Source organism: Ambystoma mexicanum, chromosome 1q (assembly GCF_040938575.1).
Source record: "Ambystoma mexicanum isolate Mex_15411 chromosome 1q, UKY_AmexF1_1, whole genome shotgun sequence".
In the NCBI taxonomy this organism is placed as follows: Eukaryota; Metazoa; Chordata; class Amphibia; order Caudata; family Ambystomatidae; genus Ambystoma; species Ambystoma mexicanum.
In genome coordinates, this window is record NC_090922.1 from 301,572,570 (window position 1) to 301,594,921 (window position 22,352).

The 22,352-nt window shown below is 46.0% G+C and overlaps 1 protein-coding gene across 6 annotated transcripts in view; it reads right to left on the reverse strand.

Annotated features, from left to right (window-relative positions):
* Nucleotides 1–1,112: 1,112 nt before the first annotated feature.
* LOC138527575 (zinc finger protein 773-like) overlaps nt 1,113–22,352 on the reverse strand; it is a 285,026-nt gene continuing 263,786 nt past the window's right edge. For all 6 annotated transcript variants that reach the window (XM_069638895.1, XM_069638850.1, XM_069638858.1 and 3 more), the window contains one exon: nt 1,113–3,291. In XM_069638895.1, coding sequence (XP_069494996.1) covers nt 2,252–3,291 — 1,040 coding nt within the window. In that variant the 3' untranslated portion in view covers nt 1,113–2,251. The remainder of the gene's footprint in view (nt 3,292–22,352) is intronic.

Here is a 22,352-nt window from a genome sequence, read left to right on the forward strand (position 1 = left end):
ATACATTCTGGTTTCACCATCACCGTCTTGTGGCCAATGCTGAATTTGACTTTTATGGACATCATTGATTCATGGTGCGTCACCCTTTCTCAACTCTCATGCTGGACTTCCTTTGCATCTTGTACTCATGGTGGCCCTGAATCATGCTGTTCCCATCTTCATCTTGTATACTGGCTTGCAACATTATATGTTACTACTGGCTTCTGCAATTTTATTCGCTCTCCCCTCTTGCTCCTCCACTGTTTTTGACTGCTTACTCTCTGTTCTCTCCTCCTCTCGCTTTCTCGCTTTTCCCCATCTCCTCCCCTCCTCCTCTTACTTTCTTCTATGCACTTACTCTATCAGAATTGTCCCTGGACCTAGTATGATAGCAACCTGGTCTGTCTCCTCCCTCTCCCCTTACTTGCCCCCCCACACTCTCCAGCACTATCTGATATGTCCTCAGGCCTAGTACGACAGTCGCTTGTTTTGTTCCTCCCCTCCCTTTCTGCCTCCCTCTCTCTCACCTTTGGTTTTTCTCCGGCTCAACCAGAAATTTCGTCAGGCCTAGTATGGTAGTTGCCTGTCAGTTTCCATTTCCTTCCCACTCTTCCCCTCCCTTCCTTATCTATGTCTTAGCTTTTGCATTATCTGAAATGTCGTCAGGCTGAGTACGATAGTTAATTTCCCATTCTTACTGTTCATGGCCTGTAAGAATGCCATTGTATTTTCCCTTGTTCTCTCCCTTGCCTTCAAGCGCTATGAAACACATTGTGTATAGGCGCTATATAAATAAACAATTATCATATCATTCAAATGACGGCAATGAACTTCAAGTTATTGCACAGGTTGCACTATTTGCCCGACCAATTGTGTCACTTTTTCAAAAACACTTCAACAGCTTGTTTGCAAGGGGCCGGGAAAGGAAAGAAAGCTTGGAAATGTTCCAAGTGAAGGCATACTGGGCGTAGATCTTAAGATGTAGAAAAAGTACATGGGGTACAGATTTCTCAGTGTACCCCACTTGTTTTTACTGGATGCACTATTAGTGCCACAAGGTAGGACACACAAGGGAGACACATCTCTAAAAGTGCACAGAGTGTGATTTAAGCCACTAGACTAATACGATCTGGCCATGGGATACATGATGTATTTATTGTTAGAAAAGCTGACCAATGTATTCAGCAACTTTATGATGGATTTGATCGTATACTGGTTTCCTTTTGGTTAATAATCCAGATGCCCTGCAGTGACCCAGTGTATTGGCGCCATTCCCTGTGATGTGATGGGAATGTGCAGGTGAAAGAGCCAGGGAGAAAGCACAACAAGAAAGTAAGGGAGAAGGGGACAACATGGCTGACATTCCCAGATGAAGTGGGAAAATGAAAAAAAAAAGAACTAGAGCTATGGTTGGCAAACTATGGTATTCTGCCTCAAATACACAACGCCTCAGAATAAACCAGCTGGTAAAATAGAAATGACTTGCCTTTGGTGTCATTCTCTTGCCACATGTTAGTTTCTGGATTGAAAACTTCATTAATACAAACCGCAAGTGGTGTATGGGCCTAGAGAGCATCAATGCCTCGAAAATAATTAATTGCGAGGGTTTTAGTGTCCGAAGGGACACAGGGAGTACTGAAGAACAAGTTAAAAACAGTGCAAGGGAAAGAAGAAGGTATGAGGTTGGGGGAATTGTCCCCATCTATATAATGTCCAAATATATAAGATTGCTTTTCAAGGAAGACTTGAATTTGTAACTTGTTCAACATTTCTGACATTTGTTTCAACAAGGATCAGTGAAATCCATGCCATATTACTGGCGCACACTGATGTCTGTATTGTGTACAGTGTTTCCAGAAAGAAATGATTACATATGAAGTTAAAAAAAACATGACTTCATGACATATGAGAGTGCATACAGGTGTTGTACAATTTTGTTAGTGTAACAGTTATCAGGCAACATGGTATTGCTGCATTCCGTTACATTTCGACATACAGTTATATTGCCCCCAAGAACAGTCTAGAAAGAGATTGTTGGAATTCAAATCTTTCCCATTTCTTTTCATACTATGCAAATCGTCTGTTGATTTATGCTCATTCTTTGCCTGATCTGAGGTTATTACAGTACATTGTTCAAGGGCTTGACAAGCTAGTGTGTGCTTTGAAGTCCACAAAACCGCTAGGCGTTCAAAATGCAGTCTTGGCTTTTAGGGCTTGTCTTCACAATAGTCGGGTATCGTTTTGCAGTGTTGCCGTCCTACTCTTCAATCCTCTAAGTAATGATCACCTGTATGATTGAGCTCTTTTCACCTTTTCGGCTGTTTCTATGTTTACTCGGAGTGGAGCTGTTCGGTTGTCGCTCCTCATACCACGTATTGTGGTACTGGTGTTCATCCGTGTGTGTCTGCATATGTTGGTTAAGGTCCAAGCTCTTACTGTAGCACTTACCACACACTGTGCACTTGAAGGGTCTGAGCCCTTTGTGAGTTTTCTGGTGTCTGACAAGGTTGGAACAACTGCTGAAGCCTTTCCCACACTGCTTGCATCGGTAAGGTCTCTCACCTGTGTGACTCCTGTGATGTAGTTTAAGGCTTTTGTTGTCACTGAATCGTTTGTCACACTCTGAGCATTTGTAGGGTCTCTCCCCTGTGTGTGTCCTCTGGTGAACCACTAAGCGGGAGTTATTAATGAAGCTCTTATCGCACTGGCCACATTGGTAGAACCGCTCGGGGGCATGTGTCTTTTGGTGAAGGGTGAGGTATGTGTATGATGTGAAGGTTTTATCACACTCGCTGCAACGGTATGGCCTCTCTCCAGTGTGGTTCCTCAAGTGGATCTTAAGCTTGGAGCGGATCACAAAGCTCTTCTCACACTCCGGGCACTTATAGGGTCGTTCTCCTGTGTGCATAATCTTGTGGCGGTTGAGATTTGCCAGGCTGATGAAGCTCCGATCACAAGCGTTGCATGGGTACGAGAGCTCACCAGTGTGCGTCCGCAAGTGGATTTCCAAGAATGTATTTGTAGTAAAACTTTTTTCACACAAGGTGCATTTAAACTGCTTCTCTGGCACATGAGGCATGTTTTGTGCTTTAGGCTTAATGCAGATGGGTTCATATGCAATGGAAATTCCTGGCCGCAGTCCTGTAGGAGTAAGCTGATGACTCAATGACTTGTACTGATTTTCATAGACCTGCCCCTTTGTACTATGAGGGCTCTCTTCTTTGACCTTTTTGAGCAACAACTCTCTTGTGCAGAGGTTTTCTACTAACAACCTTGGCTCTTGGTTATTTGCACCCATCTCTTTGTGAAAACCTGTTGAAATAAATTCAGAAAAAAAAGTAAGGTTGTCATAGCACAGTTTCGGTACAAAGGTTGAGTAGATGGGTTGGGGGGAAAAAGTGATAAATAGGAAAGCATGAATACGCTGAAGATCATGAATGGCAAAGTGAGGAAAAACAAAGGTCAGAAGTCATTCCTAAAACATGATTAAATCTAATAGAAACAAACAAATGAATAAGTAATTAAGTAATTCCATTATATTAAACTCGAAGAACGTGCACTCGCTACTAGCCATTAGCTGGTGATAACTGACTCTTGGCGAGTAAGACACTGTGTCATGTGTGCAGTTGGAGAACTGGGGGGGGGAGTTACTTGGTATGCCCTGCAAGCAGTTTATGGCTTGAACCTTTTCAATTTACTCATTTTACCTCTAACATATATTTTCAAGTACACGAGCAAGCACAATAGTTAAACAGCACGTAATGACATTATGGTAATGTTGACAGCTTCAATTTGAGACCTCCAAATTTAAAATGAAACTCGGTAAGAAAAATGTTACTTGTTAACAATACTTTTCCAACACTGGTATTTTTTCTATATGTGCATGCTTCAATTGTTCCTTATGGCGAGGCTGATAATCCGCTCAACCTTTTCTATACAATATTAATCCCTACACAGTAGCGTAACACAAAATTAACAGCGCCTCCAGCAAAATGTGGTGAGGGAGACCCAGAGATTCTCGCCACCCAAAGACGTATACAGCTAATCTCCTGTTCTTTTTGTGTTGTTGTTACATCATGCCATATTCTATCTCCCAATGCAAGACACAGTGCTACCGTAAAGTAGTGTACTAATGCCCTCTCCTGCAACCAATCCTGTACCTAAGTGTTGAACCCCAGTGAGCACACATGTAAGGGCAAAACCTTACAGCCAATAGTTCCAACCGCCCTGCATTGGTTCCAACGGCAGTGCCCACAACACCAAAGACTGTCTGGGCCCCATCGTGGCACACACTTTCCCCACCGCCAATTAGTGCTTCCCATCAGTCGTTGCAGTGCCCAAGTTTAATTCATCGCTCATTCGTACCAACATCTCTGATGGCAACTCTGTTGGATCCATTTGCCCCTTCTACCGCATGGCCAGCAACTCCAGCTTGCCTCCTTTGCCACTCCTGCGTCACAGTCTCTTTTCTTTAGAGTTTTGTACAGATATCTTCTGTTGCATGAAGGCCTGCTCTAGAGTACCCAAATTCATGTGGAACCATAGTGGCTATGTTTGTGCGGCTGTACCTGACAAATATTGTCTTCAACATCCCTGCATTGGTTCCCAAGCATGAGACCCTCACTCTGGTCCTCCTGTGTCACTGTCAATGTGAATCATCTTTTTATTTCTGCAGGACACTCCACCAGCTATAGATGACTTGTGCATATCCTCTGCTACATATGGCATGTATCTCCAGTGGAGCAGTGGAGCGCTTGTGCCTTTAAACCATGTGAACCTACTTTGAGTACAGGACGCAGAACATCATACTCCACACCTTCGCCCACTTGCTGAAGGACACTTTCCTCAGAGGTCCTGCAGTGCCATTCCATGCAGTGCCAACACTGTCCCCAGGGGCCCAGTATAGGTTTGAAGCAGACTACTGAGATATGTTAGGGAGTTGCAGCCGACTCTCTTTGCCTCACTTCTGGTAGCAGTAGTCTGGCAGTCAAGGCCAAAAACTCAGGAGGCCAGGATGGTGGACAAGTGTCAGGACAGAATTCATTTTTTGGGATTTTATTTATCTATTTATTTATTCCTAGAGCGCTTAAACCCATAGGCGTCAAAGAGCTTTCACATATAAGACATTACTACGAGAAGTACACAAAAAGAAGGAACAAGAGTCAGTAATCCAACAGTCAATCCATAACGGGACATGAGTCATGTAGAGTGTTCTTTGAAGAGTTGTGTTTTAAGATGTCTTTTGAAAGAGACACAATTAGAGTCCAGGCACAAGCACTGTGGTAGCATATTTCACCAAATTGAGGCTTAAGTAAGGAAAGACCTTCCACCAGCACGACTACGCTTGTAGCGGTTATTTGTTAGGAGCTATTGTGTGCTTGAGCGGGGGAACGAGGTGGTTTATAGAACCGTAACCGTGCCTTAATGTATAAGGGGGCATGCCCATACACACAGTTATGAATGATGAACATGGTTTTGAGTTTTATTCACTTGGAACTGGCAGCCAGTGCAGGCTTTTTAGTGTTGGAGTGATAGGAGATCTTCTAGGGAGCAGCCATATTCAGTATCACTTGGAGCCTTGCGACCGCGTTTGATGGTGCTCCGGCAAGCAATGCGTTGCCATAGTTAGGTTTGCTCCAATAATAGCCCTGGTCAGATAAATGGTCTGACCTGACGTAGCAGGCAAAATAGGAGTGACTGGAACTAACAATGGCGGAAAGCTTTTGCTTTCTCATTGCTGGCTTCTAGTTTTTGTAAGTTTACGTTTGTGGTCAGAAGGATCCCTACAACTGCAAACCTTTTTTGATGTGCTACCCTAGTAGTACATTTTGCATACATGTAGTAGCCGTTGCAGTACTAATGTATTTTTTAAGACGACTCTGTCACTTTGTTTTGAGTCATCCCTTTGACTGTGTGGACGAGCAGGCAGACCTAAAATGCCCGTTTTGCTTATGAGTGCCCAGCACTGGCCGCTCTAATGTGGATTAAACTGTGGTAACTTGATTATTTGTCCCAGACATGTCGAATACACATCCCGTGTGGATGAACCAGTGTACACAGCTGGCTGACAAATCCTTTGTGCGTCTGTCTAGTGCTGCAATGGTGTCATGGCTAGCCCTGGAATTAATTTTCTATCAGTGCATTCCTCAGACTCTTATCTTAATTGCTAGAGGACAGATAAAAAGAAAGATTGCTGCTGAGGAGGACCTCGTTTGTATTTGATTAGTTTATTATTTGTAACGCGCACCAAACTCGGAGGTAACTGGGCGCTGGAAAACTTAAGTGTTACAGGCAGTTATACAGATATTAGCAAGCAGTCAGGTAGACCCATAGTTACAGTTGGGTCTAGCAAAAATAATTAGGCAATAGCATATATACATGTAAGAGAAAACGGGTAATCAGGAAGACCAATGGTTACAGTTAGGTTTAGAGTCAAATAATACAAGTGAGGGCATGAAGATCGGCAGACATAGTGGGGAGCATAAAAGAAGTAGCAGCATAAGGAAGAGTACCCTCATCTAATGGGTTTATCATTAAGCCCATTTTTTACTCTGGCTTTGAAGGCAAGGAAGGAGGGTTCTAGCCTGAGGGTGAGAGGCAGTGAATTCCAACATTTGGCAGCTTGAACTGGGAAGCTGGGTCCCCCCGCAGTTTTTAGGTTGAATCTTGGTACTGAGAGGCATTGGGAGAGGGCAGATCTGGTATGCCGAGAAGGTAGGTGTTTGCTGAATTTGCCCAAAAGGTTTTGGGAGCTGAATTTGACAGGCATTTGTGTGATTGCCAATGTGCGAAGGGTAATTCTGTCGCGGACTGAAAGCCAGTTGGCTTTCCATCTGAAAGCTGAAATATGACTGGATCTTGGAATGTTAAGAGCAGCTCTTAAGGAGTTATTTTGTAGGACCTGAAGCCTGTTGAGATTCTGTTCAGACGATCCTAGGACGTGTGTGTTGCAGTAGTCAATCTTTGACAGCGCTAAGGCTCTGGAAAGTGTTAAGTAACTGCTAGTGGACAGATAGGATTTGCAGGCGTAGATTAACTTGTTAGTATAGGCTGTAGAGGATGCAACAGCACTGACTTGTTTCTTTAGGGATAAGGTGGAATCGAGATAAACTCCCAAGGTTTTTATTTCCTTAGCGACTTTGATCGGGTTTCCATCAATATTGAAGGAGATATACTCTCTTTTCGTCATTAAGGCAAAGACTATTAGTGGCCATCCAAGCCTGGATTTCTAAGTAGATTTCATTAATTAGTTTGGAATCCTAGTCATAGTGGCCTGTAAGCGGGATGAGGTCCAGGGTGTCATCAGCATAGTTCGTGTAGATGACACCCATGTTGTCCAGGCGGTCGAAGAGCAGCTTCGTGAATATATTGTAAAGCGTTGGTGAAACGCAAGAGCCCTGGGGAACCCCACGGTGAATGGGGATTGGGTCTGCTGAGTTAGAAGGTGAGAGAAAACTGGTGGTATGATTGGATGGGAAAGATTTGATCCAATTACTGGCATTGGTAGAGAAGGCCGCTGCAGTGGTTAGATGGTCAGTTAGAATTTGGTGATTGACTAAATCAAAAGCTGCAGACAAGTCTAGCAGCAGTAAAATCGCCAGATTGCCTTTATCCTTTGCCTCATCCATCTGGATTTTCTAATCCAGAAGTGCTGTCTCTGCACTGTGTCTGGGCCGGAAGCCTGATTGTCTCAGGCCAAGTAAGTTGTTTTCCTCCAGGTGTTGCTGGATTTGCAGGTATGCAACTCTATACAGGATTTTTTAAAGGAAAAAGAATGTAGTGATGGGCCTATAGTTCGTGGGAATGTTAGGGTCTAAGTTAGGTTTTTTTTAAGAGAGGCATGACCCATGCCTCCTTATTTATTGGGGACTAGACTTGACTTGAATGAGGAGTTTATCAGGGTGGCAATGAATGGGGAAAGATCTTTGGCTCTTTCCTTAAGGATGGAGGCAGGACACGTGTCTCCTTGACAGCGAGAGGGTTTAAGACCTTTAATGATGTCTTGCACTTCTTTTGGAGTAACTTGGGGAAAAAGCAAAAGGTGGGCATTTGGGGAGTCTTTGATCCTGCACCGGCTTAGAGGCGTGGCTGCTCGAGAGGCTACTTTTTTTAGATTCTATTTTGTTTTGTAGTAGTGCTATTGTCTGCTAGTGCTTACTGGATTTTGGTGCACCAGGCCGCAACCATTGTGCAGTCCTCGGTCGGGGGTGCTGGAGATTCTAGTTCCTTTAGTATGCTAAAAAGCTCCTTGGTGCTTGATTTAGTGTTGAGAATTCTGAGAAAACTGAGAAAATTGTAAGATTCTTTTTTAGTGGACAGAATGGCCGCTTTGTAAGCAGAAGCTGCTGTGGCGAACAAGGCTTTGTTGAGAGCGGAAGGCGATTTACGCCAGATGGTTTCCGCCATTCTTTTGGTGTTCCTTAGGATTTTTAATTCGGGCGTGTACCACTTGTTGAGGTGGGTAGTTGGTTTGGCTTTTTTTTTTGAGTGGGGAAGATATACTTAAGGCTGATTCTAGTGTACCATTATATAAGTCAACTAAGTTATTCGAGTCGAAGTTCTTATAATTGGAGGAGTCCAGGATGTTATTAACAAAAGGTCTAAGGCTAGAAATAGTGACATTTCGGCAGTTTCTGGAGAGAGTAAGGAGTGCAATAGTGGGGTTTGAAGGTGTTATCCCTTAGATAGTGAACGAAATGAAGTGGTGGTCAGACCAGGCGACCGGTTCATTCTGCAGTAATGTTATGGAACAATTGAGGTCTGACACCCAGTCCAATGTTCGGCCCTTAATGTGTGTAGGGTCAGAGATTTGGTGTTTGATGCCTAGTTGGGAGATGGAATTTTCCTGGGCTAATGCCTGCAAATCGTTAGGGTCCTGGAACCCTAAATTCAAATCTCCCAGTAAGATAGTTTGACCAGTAAGATAGTTTGAGAAGCAAGTTTAGTATTCGAGGAAAGGAGGTCTGTAATGTCATCCTCGAAGGAGGAGATGGGTCCTGGGGGACAACAGATGAGATGAGATGCATAAGAATGGTTTGATTCAGTGTGAGCTCGATTTTGACTGATAGGAGATCAGCGGAAGGGGAGCTAGTCTGGGAGGTAGCTCTGAGGCCCAGGTGGGTTTTTGAAATGAAGGCCACTCCACCTCTTTTGCCTGCATTTTTATCGGCTCTGGTGATAGTATAGCCCTCTGGTAGGGCTAAGGAGATTGCTGGGCCTGCTGCCTGATGAAGCCATGTTTCGGTGATGGCCAGGAAGTCCAGGTGGTTAGCCGAGATGAGGTCAGCAATGTTTAGGGCATGGGCAACTAAGGAGCAAACGTTGATGAGTGCTCCTTTGATCGGATGCGGCAGTGGAATGTTTGGGGGTTTACCAGTGCGTGGAATAGCTGTGGGTAAAGGTAGTAGAGTAAGTGGGTGATCCGTAGTGGTGGTGGTGATGGGAGTCGGAGAGTTGGAAGATTCTGTGGTAGCTGCTAAGCAGATAGATGGTAAGTGCTTTCTGGGTTCAGGAGCATTGTGTTGAGGGAGCGTCCTTGTGGTCACCTTGTGATTAAGGAAACGTGAGCCTAATCTCAGGTTTCTAATGTCGATGGGACAAGGGGCTTAAGTGGATAGATTGGTGAATCCCTGTGGTTGCCAGCTGCTGAGATAGAGTTTACAGCGGGATGGACAGGAGGGAGGAAGTTAGTAGGGGTGAAGGTGTGGAACAGTGGAAGGAGGGAGGCCATGGCAAGGGTGACTGTGAAAGGCGGCCATGTGGTTGAGGCAGCAGTCAAGGATAAATGAGCATGGAGGTAGATTTACTGTGTTGTGAGGTAAAGTGTAGTGCACTTGGTGAGGGAGGTATACTGAGCGATAGGTCGAGTAGGCTAATTAATAGAGGATGTAATGCGCAAGATTAATAAGTAGGAGTAGGACAGTAGTAACATACCGTGTCTCACCTGGGGCATTCCCCTGAGCATAACCTTGGGTACCCTTATCCAAGTAATCCTCCCTCACTTGTTCACCCACAGGGTTGGGATCTGAGAGCACTAGCCCTCCCCTGGACACCTGAATAGTTTCCCGAGGTCTACTTGGGAGAACACCCACAGGTTTCTCACACCGTCCAGGACTCCTTCAGCGGGTCTCAGCCAGCTGATCTGAAACTCATGCTCTCTCTCTCTCGTTACAGGGCCCCACCTCTCAGTTTCATGACATTCGTATGGGGCTTCCAGGGTAACTTGTCAAAGTCCTTCTTTTCTTTTAGTTTCCTTTAGGTTTTCTTTCATAGACACCAATGATGTATTTAGTTGACAATAACATATTTTAATGTGTTCTTCCTGTCTTCCTTCATAGGATGTTATTGAAAAAGAAGTAGTGGTTCTTTGTTTAGGGACTTCCTCATAGGGACAGGAGTTCTTGCCCCCATAGGTGGAGTCTCTCCCAGTGACCCTAATTACACACTTTGTGTGCATCTTTCCATGGAAACCTGCGCTTACAGGAACTTAAATTGAGTTTTTCCACCATGGTAAATGTCGAAGGACAGCCAGGCAAGAAGTATATGGGGAAAGATGAATGGAGACAGTCTCCAAAAGTGAATCCAGTATGTGATTCCCCCAACTCTCTCTAGTGTGTAGGTCGACTCATGATGCAGGCCATTTGAAGAAAGGCTGTTGAGAAGTCAGTCTGTCCGAAATGGCTATTGCTTCGTCTAGCACAGCTGAATTCATCGAGCGTTGATGGAAAGCGTCAAGGCAGCGGCAGTAATAATCAATGAAGTATAATATTAACAATATGTTAAGTTAATTACTATAGCTAAGAATTCAGCGTAATGCAACCAACTCTGATGGCGGAAAAAAATCAATCTGAGGACCTGGATGCTTGAAGTACCATGGGTACAGTGCACGTCACAGTAGGGATAGTATTACAGACATGTCCTATTGACGTCCTTTTTTTTGAATGTCGAAAACAAGTCATCCAATACGCCGGGCCAACCACTAGATGTCGGCCTATGCAAAACAAGTGATTCTCAGCCGATCCACAAGCCTCCGAAATATATATGTAAATAAGGGCAGACAGAAGATGGGGTAGGGTAGTAGGGTCGCAACTCTGGCTCTCAGCTGCAATATGCTCACAGTCCAGTGGTGCTCGCCTCACTTATAGCGTGCGCTTTTATGCGTCTGCAATATTAAGGGAGGCAGATCTGATTCAGGTGTGCAAGGTTGAATCCTACTCATTAGTACCAGGATGTTGCAGCAAGGAATTCTGGTTGCTGTAGTTCCGAGCCAGCCGGGAACCAACTCTCCCCCATTATTCAGTATTTGCCGTCAGCGGGGAAGGGGGAGTTACCAACAGTGTGGCACTCCAGACTCAGGCATAGGTAACCTGGGTGCAGCCCCACTGGAGCCCCAGACTCAAGTAGCATGTGTAGGTAAAGGAGGGGTGTTAGGGGTGCATCTCTGGGTCCCAGCGGCAATAAGCTCACAGACCAGTAGTGTTCTCCTCCTAGAGCGCGCTTTCATGCCTCAGCAATCCTCGGGAAGGCCGATCAGATTCAGGTGTGCACAGTTGAATCCTACTAGTACCAAAATGTTGGAGCAAGGAATTCTGTTTCCTGTAGTTTAGAGACAGGCCGGATCCATCTCTCCACAATTATTCAGTATTTGCCCTCAGAGGGGGTGGGGTGGGGCGTTAACAACAGTGTGGCACAGGAACCTAAATTCCTTTCTGCAACATCCTGGTACTAGTTATGCTGGTAAAGCACCAATTTGCCAGTATAGTCAAGTGTAGCTTTTGGTAACTGTTGGGTTCAAGCTAATCAGGCTCCTCTAGGGTACACAAAAGAGCTAAACTGCACCGAGGTCCTGGTAATTTCAAATCTGGTCTTAAACTTCCACCCACACATGAGGTGCCTGTATGACAAAGCACCCTAATAGACCTGGTTAAAATTTTAATAGATGGCTGTAACATTACAATATTTGACAGTCACGTGACCTCTACAACCAATCAGCAGCTGGGTGTGGGGCAAATACTTCTCCTCAAGGTGGTAGACTGCTGATGATGATCTCAGCTGAAGAACAGTCGGAGGGGTAAGTGCAGGGATCAGGTTAGCTGAATCAGCCGGTCTCCTGCTGCAGGGCAACAAACATTAGTAATGATGTCCTGTAGTTTTAGAGTTAAATACTTGAACGTATACTTCTCAAGGTCCCTACTGATGTGTAATGTCTTCTGTAATGTTATACACCGAGTTCTGTTTAAATTCCATTCTCTGTATTTCTATATTTCCAATGTCCATAAATTCCTTCTAAACAAAATCCGTACTCGGGAGGATAAATGTACTCAGAGTAATAAAGATTTTTAAATTAGCAATTTCACCTCTTTACTGTGCATCAATATCAATTTTAAGTATGAAACTTTGATTGTCAGCAGGACCCTAGCTCACCCTGTTATGGCAGTTTATAATGTATACCATTTACCTAACTTAGCAAGTCATACCAATTCTAGTGACAAAGTATGGGAAAGCGTTAGTCGCCCACTCCCACCATGCACCTCAGAAAAAACATGTAATTAGGATGATTGCTCCTGCCCAAGAGGCCAATTAAATAATTCAGGAAATCCCCTGATATTGAGGGCAAGCCAGGCATGCCTGGCTCTTCACTCCAGACTACTACTGCAGCTCCTAACTGTGCTTCTTTTCTAAGCAAATCAGGGATACTCAAATACCAAGTGAACTGAATTTCAAAGTCAAGTTAAAATGTAATGCTCCAAAATTCATAAAAGATAAAATCGTCTCTGCACCACCTTCTAGCAGAAGTTCATCTACTGGTGGCGAAAACAAATTCTAATACATTAGGGATTCAAACTCAACCAGTGACTTAAGTGAGCAGAGTATCATTCACAATTACGTTGTTACGTTCCATCTTCATGACCTGCTTTTTGATTTACCTGAGGATTTAGGAGGGTTCAAAGTTCTAAATTACAGCCACATCTGGGACGTCAAAGAAGAATAAAGACCCCATTACAGACATTATGGTACTTCACATAGAGTGGTGGAACTGCTGTCAAAAGCAGTGAAAATTAAACAACCAATACAAATCTAGAGGGTCTTCAGCCGACAATCGCTGCCTCCGTCCACTGAGCTCAAGCTGAATTTACTCATCCCAATACATGCAGACCTCCTAATTATAGAACCATACACCTGGTATCTACTTCACAGAAAATGGATGCTGTGAAACCAATGTGTGCAAATGAGCTAAGAAAACACCCACAATCCTTGACAACTCATGGTTATAAACAACATGACCATCCATGACCCTCTAATGTATTGGTATTCAAACTTGTTCTTGTGAGCCCCCTCCCCCTACCTTTGAATAGAAATATTGCTGCTGAGCCGCCTTGAGTAAAAATATAGTTGCTGGCCTTCCCCAGATGCCTTATTTGCTATATTTTCTACTGTAAGCAGTTACCGTAATCCCTTTTTGAAGAGCCTTGTGGCTCCTCCCCTACCTTGGGTATGCTATGGGCTCTGCTACAGGGACCAGCCCCACAGTTTGAAGACCACTGCCTAAAGCATCTCCTAAGGATCCACTCTTAGCAGTTAAAAATCAACATGTGCCTTGTAATTATCCACATGGCAAACTATCACAATTCGATGATCCAAATAAAGGCTAGGCACTAAAAATCTAGAACTAACAAGACAAGACCTCTCCCAACAGAACATTTTTATTTTAAATTGCAGTGTCCCCAAACCAATTCCAGCTCCGAACGTGAAATCTACCACTAGCACCTAATGTCAACCAATGAACCTACCTAACTCTTTGGACTTGGCTGATGTAGCCAGACTCGCCCAGCCTATCAGCACCCAACCAACACCTCGTATGTCAGAGCTCAACCTGTCAGTATGCATGTAAACCTGTGCAATTAAAAGCGTTAATGTTAGGAGGGTTGTTCAAAGTCATTACTGTGACAGGACTTGGAAAAGCCAACATAACGTTAGCAAGACTTTCAGAGTTCCAGGTGAGCTAAACCATTCTTAAGTAGCATAGACAAAGCTGAACTAAAGAGGAAGGGAGCACTACTGTGAAGTACAGTTAACACTTAGCAGAAAACGTAAAACAACCCACACAAGTAGGTAGAAGATAACACTAATTGAATACAGTACTACACTAAGGCACACTTTAAATATTCAAAGGTAAGTGAAATTACTGTGACAAATCCTTAGATGTCATAACTTCCCCCGAGGGGTATGTAGCCCCTTGCCGTGAGGCCAGGGAGGTGAGGCTGCTACCTGATGGTCCCCCCTGGGGCTGGTACTCAGTGGAAGTATGTCACAGGGTGAGACTCCCCCCCTCTAAGGACAACGATGATGATCTAAGGAGCCCTGGAGGAGCCACGAGATTCAAAGCCGGCAAGCGAGGCGGAACCCAGGATGCTCGTCTGCCGGCAGAGGCAGTGCAGGCAGCTCCACCGTGGACGGATGGACAGAACAGGAAGAAGAACGGGCATCCAGCCGGTCGTGGGAGCTGGAATGCACTTTCAGCTAGAACTGGGCAGCCCGAGAAGGAGAGAATGCTGCAGAGCCACCACAGTCGCTGGGGAAGCAGCCCGAAGCCCAAGAAGGGACATGGTGAAGCCCACAACTGACCAAAAAGCATGGGCAAGTGCCCTGCAGGTATGTAGGTTGCTGGGATGGTTGGTGGGACTGCAGAAAGGTGGAAAAGGACGGATCTGGGACCTGCACCCAATAACAAATAGCCTCCTGGGTCATCTTCTTTGTGGCAGTACCTGGCACAGTAGTAAACAAACCAGGTCTGCCAGAGCAGGAAAGAGAAGAAAAACCAGGGAAAGGAAGGCATTCCCCCTGGTGTCATGAACTGTGGAAAAGGGCTTGAAAAAAGACAGTGGAATGGAGACATTCCCCCTGGTGCTGTGAACTGTGAAAACAAGCCAAAGAGTGTGATAACAAAGCCAAGGAAGGCCAGGAGAAGGGAGTCATTCCTCCAGCATTGTTAAATTGTCATTCCCAGTGAAGAGAGAGTCTATGGAAAGGGAGGCATTCCTCCTGGCTGTGTGTGGAGAAAAGCACAGTGAGCCTGATATCAGGAGAAGGGAGTCATTCACCTGGTGACTAAGTTTACAAAGAAAGTCAAGCCAGTGATCCAGGGGAAGGAAGCCCCCCACGCCCCTGGAGAGAAGAAATCCATTTGTTAATGCAAAGCCAGCAATCCTTTATGTTGAACTATTGAAGTCAGGGGAATGGAGTCCTTCCCTCTCGTGTTGGAAAACCAGAAGGGAAGTTACCTGGAGAAAGGAGGCATTCTCCAGGAACCCCAATAGTGAAGAAGCAACTATGGGCAATAAGAAATAGTTATGTTGGAACTGGAACTTTAGCTTTTGATATAAACTGAAAACGTTGCTGCTTGTCGACATTACAACATGAAACTGTGTTTTGTGCCTTGGAAAGGGACTGAGACCTGGGGAAGGGAGCCATTACCTCAGGTAAAGATCCCACCCAAGAATTGGAACTCACAGTCTGTGACCATTGTCCAGAAGAAGGAAGCCATTCTTCTGAACCAAGAAATCCTCTACTTCATTAGTTTAGTTACAAGTGTAAGGGACGGAAATAGGTTTTTGACACAGGGCGGTAGACACTTGATTTACATGGACATGCTGACTGAACCCTTAGTATTGTAGTTGAGGTAGGGAAACCACTCTTAGAGTTGGGGAGAGGTAGGGTTTCTCTTTATTTCTGGTATAATAAAAGTGTATACCAACAACCCTTTTGCACCCTTACAGTACATATACTGGAAGATATTGGTATTAAGGAATAGCTCTACACTGGATCATCTCCTTCATGGGTAGAACAGAAACAATTATCTGCGGCCCCTACAATTCTTGTCCTTACTCACTTACCTACGTAGTACCCCAAGGACCCACACTCTCACCTCTGCTTTTCAAAATCAACATGACACCCCCTACGAGACATGATCAATAAATCAGGTATCTCCTGCTACAACTTGGATGACACACAAATAATCTACACATTTGTGAACCACCAAGCGCTCCAGACATTAAAAACTGCCTTTCACAGGTGGACGCATGGATGACAGCAAACAGTCTAAACCCTACCAAAACAAAACTGATGCTCTGTAAGCTTACCGGTTCCAGTGCCACCATAATCCCTTGGCCTGACCATAGTAAGGAATCTTGGAACAACAATGGACAACACTCTCACTCTTGAGCCACAGGTCAAAGCCATAGCCATAGCCGTGAGCTGTTTCTGCCAGCTGTGCGTGCATTTTGAATACTAGCCAAACTAGCAAACAGCCTCCATCTCAGACACCCAGATTACCCAATGAGGAAATTTAAAGAGTTCAAAATGCAGCAGTAAGACTACTTCTCAGAATGAAGCAATTTGAGCATATCACACAAGCATAACACATTCTCCACTGGCTACCCATCAACAAAAAGGGTTAATTTAAAAACGTTGTGAAACGCGCATTGTTCATAGCAGGGAGCAGGCCCTTTGTCCTTCAGAACTAGGTTTCGGCACTACACTCTGTCCAGAATACTTAGAGTCCAGCAATGCTGCACTAGTACAAGTCCCCAACTTCAACAAGAAATGGCAAGAAGGATCCTCTTTTTCAGTTCTGGCCACAAAACTGTGGAATGCCCTACCCAAACCTCCCCGCCTGGAAGCAAACCACCTGACTTCCAGGATACAGATTAAGACTTTTCAACCAACCACTTTGAAAGAAATGAAAAGTAATAGCAACAGACTAAAAACTGTGCACCAGAAACTTAGGCTAATTTACGACAAGCAATTTCTGAAACTCTTGGCACTACCATCTGCAGGAAACCATTTTGAATCATGGATCCTCTGCAATGTGACATTGGTCTGCACCTTAATCTCAGTGAAATCTCCAACCAAGTGCCAGGAAGCGACAATACCCTCATTCCTCCCTCTCCACCTCACTCATCCCTTTACTAACTCCTCACTTCTAAAAACCGTACACCACCCACACTTCTTGAGATGACTTCCAGGTCTAATGTTGTTAATAGATTCAGACCCTATCCATCTTCTATCAACAGCCATGCTGTCCAGCTTTGCACTCTACAATCCAGAGGGTGCCCATATGACTAACCTGCCAGTCAGTACTACCAACCACAAACAGAGATTTTCATATTGGCACACAGGTAACTGGTACTTCTGACCTGCATCCATCAACACTAAAGGTTTCTGCATCTGCCCTCATGCTATCCGACTAACATACCATGCCCTCCTCTCTTATAGAGTCTTGCGCAATACCCCAAGGTATTTATATGAGTGGACTCAGGTTAGTTTGTAAGAGTTAAGAAAAAGGGAGAGGGCAATAGTTTTGGCTCCTTGTTGACAAGCGAAGATCATAGTTTGGGTCTTTACAGCATTTATTGTGAGCCCATTTTGTTCCATATAAGTTATTAGCCCATCTAATCTTCGTTAGAGGCCAATCTGCGTTTTATCTAGGAGGACTAGATCGTCCACACAGCTGTGTCATTAAGAATTGCCGGATAGGCTCCGATTTCTTCTTGCAATGTCACCAAGTCTGAAGTATAAAGGTTAAATAACATTGCCCCAAGGGGGCAGCTTTGTTTCAAGCCATTCCAGATGTCAGTTTTCTTAGTAGTGGAGCCCTTGGTAGAAAGCCTCACCTGGACAGACGTGTTAAGATTACAAGGCTTGAATGGCACCCAGTAAGTCTGGGGTGCAGTTCCACATTTTTTCCACAAGTTCCCCCGATCCACGCTGTTGAATGCCTGCTTCAGATCTATGAACATAGCTGGTTTTAGTTCTCAATGCTTCAAGCTTTTATGTGTTCAATATCATTAAGTTGACATTCGTTCCGACACTCTTAACAAATCCAGTCTGGCGTGGATCGATTTGTCTGTTCAACTTTACCCAGCCGGTTAGGTGTCGAGCAGCATCGTCGCAAACAGTTTCCCCATAGGGTCCAATAGAGCTATTGGACGATAGTTTGTGGGGATCGACCTGTTGTTAAACGAATCTTCACGAGATCGTGAGTTACCTCTGCTTCCTGTAGACCGTGGAGTTGAGGTTGCCAGTATGTCGATGTATGATGGCCGATGAATGGGTAACGCGAGAAATTAGCCCAATCCCCTCCTGGCGATATAACACAGGACGGCACTGAACCAACACCCAACGCCACGGGTGGCACTTCTCAGAATTTGCGTGACGTCGGGACAGTGTTTCCACTGGCTGAGAAGGCTTGATGAAATCACCAATGATAACAGGACTGAACTCAGGAACTTCCAAAAGGCAGTAAGGCACAGGTACCGGCAGGGCACAAGACAGACAAAGGAAGGCAAACTGCAAGAAAGGCAGTACTGACAGGAGAGTCCCCACTACAACTAGGAACCCAGACAGAACCTACTCTACCCTAAACCAGGGAGGGGCAAGGTATCAGAAATAAGGAGCAGAAAGAGTAGGAGGACCAGGAAGCAAGACTGGAATAAGGAAATGAGGCAGAACTAGGCAGAAAAGGTTAGAACAGGAAACTGGAGGGCTGGACAACAAGCGCCAGGGGACTCCAGCAGCGCATACACAGTAACAACCGCGTTGAGACGCGTTGTCCCTGTGTATGCGGTGCCCTTTTATGGCCCGGGGTCAAAGCGAGGCTTGGAACGCATGTTCCGACACTGCGCATGCGCGGGACGTCGAAACACTGACGATCCGCGCATGCGCAGATCCTCGCAAGATGGCGGCGTCCACGGTGCCCATCCGAACCGCGGGTCGGCGTGAGGAGAGACGCCACCACGGGTACAGTCTCCATGAAGGAGGAGACCGCTGCGGCCGTGGACCAGGGACCCCAGGACAGGTAAGTGGCGCGCGCGGCGTGACACCATACCCCCTCCCGGACAACCCCGGAGCACCGGGTTTCCAAGGGTAGCGGAGATAGAAGTCCCGAACCAGGCGCGGTGCATGCACGAAGGAGCGCGGTTCCCAAGTACGGTCACAAGCATGATAACCCTTCCAGCTGACGAGAAGCTGCAGAGCACCTCGCCAAATCCGTGAATCACATATCTCCTGCACCTCAAATTCAGGGACCCCCCGAACCAAGACCGGGGCAGGACGGGAACAGGTACGACCCATAACATCGGGCACGTAGGGCTTCAAAAGGGAAACATGAAAGACAGGATGGATCCTCCAAGAGCGGGGCAAAGATAAACGAAAGGCAACAGACGAAATACGCCCTGTGATGCGAAAGGGACCAAAAAAGCGGGGGGCTAGTTTCACAGGTAAGTTGCGTACCGGTAGATTCTTGGAGGACAGCCAAACCATGTCCCCAACATGAAGGACAGGCTCAGGGCTCCGTCTCCTGTCAGCCTGCTCCGTCATATGTGCTTGTGCCGCTGCCAAGGTACCGGCCGCCAGACGATGTTGATCGCGGATCAGGGACACCAGGGCATCTGCAGATGGAACGGCACTGGAAGATGTTGGATGAACAGGCAGCAGTCTAGGATGAAGACCAGTAGAGCAATAAAAAGGGCTGAGTCCGGTAGCGGAATGAACAGCGTTGTTGTAAGCTGCTTCCGCGGTGTCCAACCATTCCGACCAGTTGTCTTGGGTAGCATTGGCATAACAACGTAGGTATTGCTCAAGGGTCTGATTGGTACGTTCCGTCTGTCCATTAGTCTGCGGATGATAGCCGGAACTCAGGGCTCGCTGAATGTCCAAATGCCGACACAGTTGGCCCCAAAAGGAAGAGATGTATTGAGACCCCCGGTCTGACAAAATCTTCTCCGGAAGACCATGAAGACGATACACCTCGTGTAGAAAACATCGTGCCATCTGGGATGCAGTGGGCAGCTTAGGAAAGGGCAAGAAATGAGCTGTCTTGGTGAAACAATCCACCACCACCATTATACACGTGAAACCACCAGACAGGGGCAGGTCAACTATGAAATCCGTGGCGATGGTATGCCAAGGGTACGGAGGCGTTGGCGTGGGTTTTAGAAGACCAATGGGTCTTTTGCGAGGAATCTTGGTCTGGGCACATACTGGGCAAGAGTCCACGTAGTGCTTTACCAATGTAGCCCATCCAGGCCACCAGTACTGTCGTGCAACCAGTTCTTGTGTTGTACGGACTCCACGGTGACCGCAAACGACGGAATCATGACAATTCTGTAAAACGATTTTCTGGAGTTCCAATGTGGGAACGTACAGACGATCCTTGAAGAACAACAAGCCATCACGTTCCCTGATGTCAGCACGTTGTAGTATCTGTGTTCTTGAGGGATCCGTTCGTGTGGCCTCAGTCAACTGTTGGAGCTGGGGAGTCACCATCGATAGGAAATGTTTGGACGCTATCAGAGGTTCCGGTTCCTTGACACCTTCAACGTTGTTTTCCAGAGACCGAGACAAGGCATCAGCCTTAGTGTTCTGGGAACAAGGAATGTACGTGACGGTGAAATCGAACTGTGAAAAGAAAAAGGCCCAACGAGCATGACGGGAGGTTCTGCATTGTAAAGAGCGCAGGAACTGTAGATTACGGTGATCCGTGCGAACCACCACCGGGTACCTCCCACCCAGCAAGTGATGTCGCCATTCCTCGAAGGCAGCCTTTATCGCCAGTAATTCTTTTTCTATCACTGCATAGTTTCTCTCACTCACTGACAATTTCCGCGAGTAATATGCCACCGGGTGCTCTATTCCCGTGACTGCATCTTGCTGTAGTAGGACCGCCCCAATTGCATAGTCCGAGGCGTCTGTTTCAACCACAAATGGTTTTACATCATCTGGATGTCTAAGAATAGGAGCCGACATGAATGATCTTTGTAATTCCTGGAATGCCTCCTCGGCCTGCGTGTCCCAGAGAAACGGCACCTTGGTACTGGTCAGGTGGGTTAGACTGTTGGCCAGTTGAGAGAAGCGTGGAATGAAACGCTGATAAAAGTTGGCAAAGCCCAAGAACCTTTGAAGTGACTTCACGCCATGTGGCGATTTCCATTCTTGAATAGCTTGCAGTTTTGCGGGATCCATCTGTACTCCTGTGTTGCTGATCACGTAACCCAGAAACTCCATGCTCTCCCTATGAAATTGGCATTTTTCAATTTTGGCATACAGGCCGTTGTGTATCAATCTACGGAGGACTTCCTGTACATGTGCCACGTGTGCAGTATGAGTGTCAGAAAAAAACAGAATGTCGTCAAGGTAAACCCAGACAGATATTCCAATAAGGTCAGAAAAGACATCGTCCATGAACCGTTGGAAGACTGCCGGGGCGTTGCAGAGGCCAAACGGCATCACCCTGTATTCGAAGTGACCAATAGGTGTTTTGAAGGCCGTCTTCCACTCATCTCCCTTCTTAATCCGCACCAAGTGATAGGCCCCTCTTAGATCCAGCTTGGTGAAGATCTGTGCTGATTTCAGGGATTCGATGATGTCCCGGATGAGTGGTAACGGGTACCTGTCCTTCCTCGTGATCTCGTTTAGTTGACGGTAGTCGATACAAGGACGCAAAGTGCCCTCTTTCTTCTTGACGAAGAACAACGGGAATCCTGCAGGGGATTTGGACGGCACTATGTAGCCCTTGTTGAGGCAATCCGTAATGTACTCCTGTAGTATGCCTTTCTCGAGGTGAGTCAACGAATAGATCTTGCCGTGGGGAATGATCGCACCAGGCAGGACGTCAATGGAACAATCAAAGTGCCGATGGGGTGGTAGTGGTATGTCCTCAGGCTTGGAGAACGCCTTGTGGTATCCGGCATATTCATGAGGAACCGATTGAGTGGCACATAAACGAGCAGATAAATCAGCAGGATTGAGGGACTCCAAAATTGCAGGAAAGGTTTCGTGAATTACACAGTCACGAGGACAACGTGTCGAAGAGAACACCAGGGAGCGAGCGGTCCAGTCGACCTGGGGATTGTGATACAACAGCCATGGTAAACCCAACACCACCGGAAATGAAGGAGACTTGATAACGTCCAATGAGATACGTTCGAGATGCCCTTCCACAGAGAGCCACAAGGGATCGGAGTGTTGGCAAACCGGACCAGAAGACAAAGTAGAACCATCGATCACCTCAACCACCGTTGGTCGTTCCTTGTTATGTAAACGGATCCCATTGGCAATCGCGAACGAGGCATCGATGTAGTTGGCAGATGCTCCGCAGTCCAAAAGGGCCCAGGTCTTCACACACTTTCCAAGCCAAGCAACACCGACTTTCAGGATCAACAAGGGTACTGAGTTCATGGGGGGAAGGACGGATTCAGAAGGGCGGCCCGCTGCTGCCTTCGCCTCAAACAACGGGCCTGTTAGTTTTCCTGTTTCTTCAGAGGACGTAACGGACAGGTGCCTAGAAAATGGCCAGAACCACCGCAATACATGCA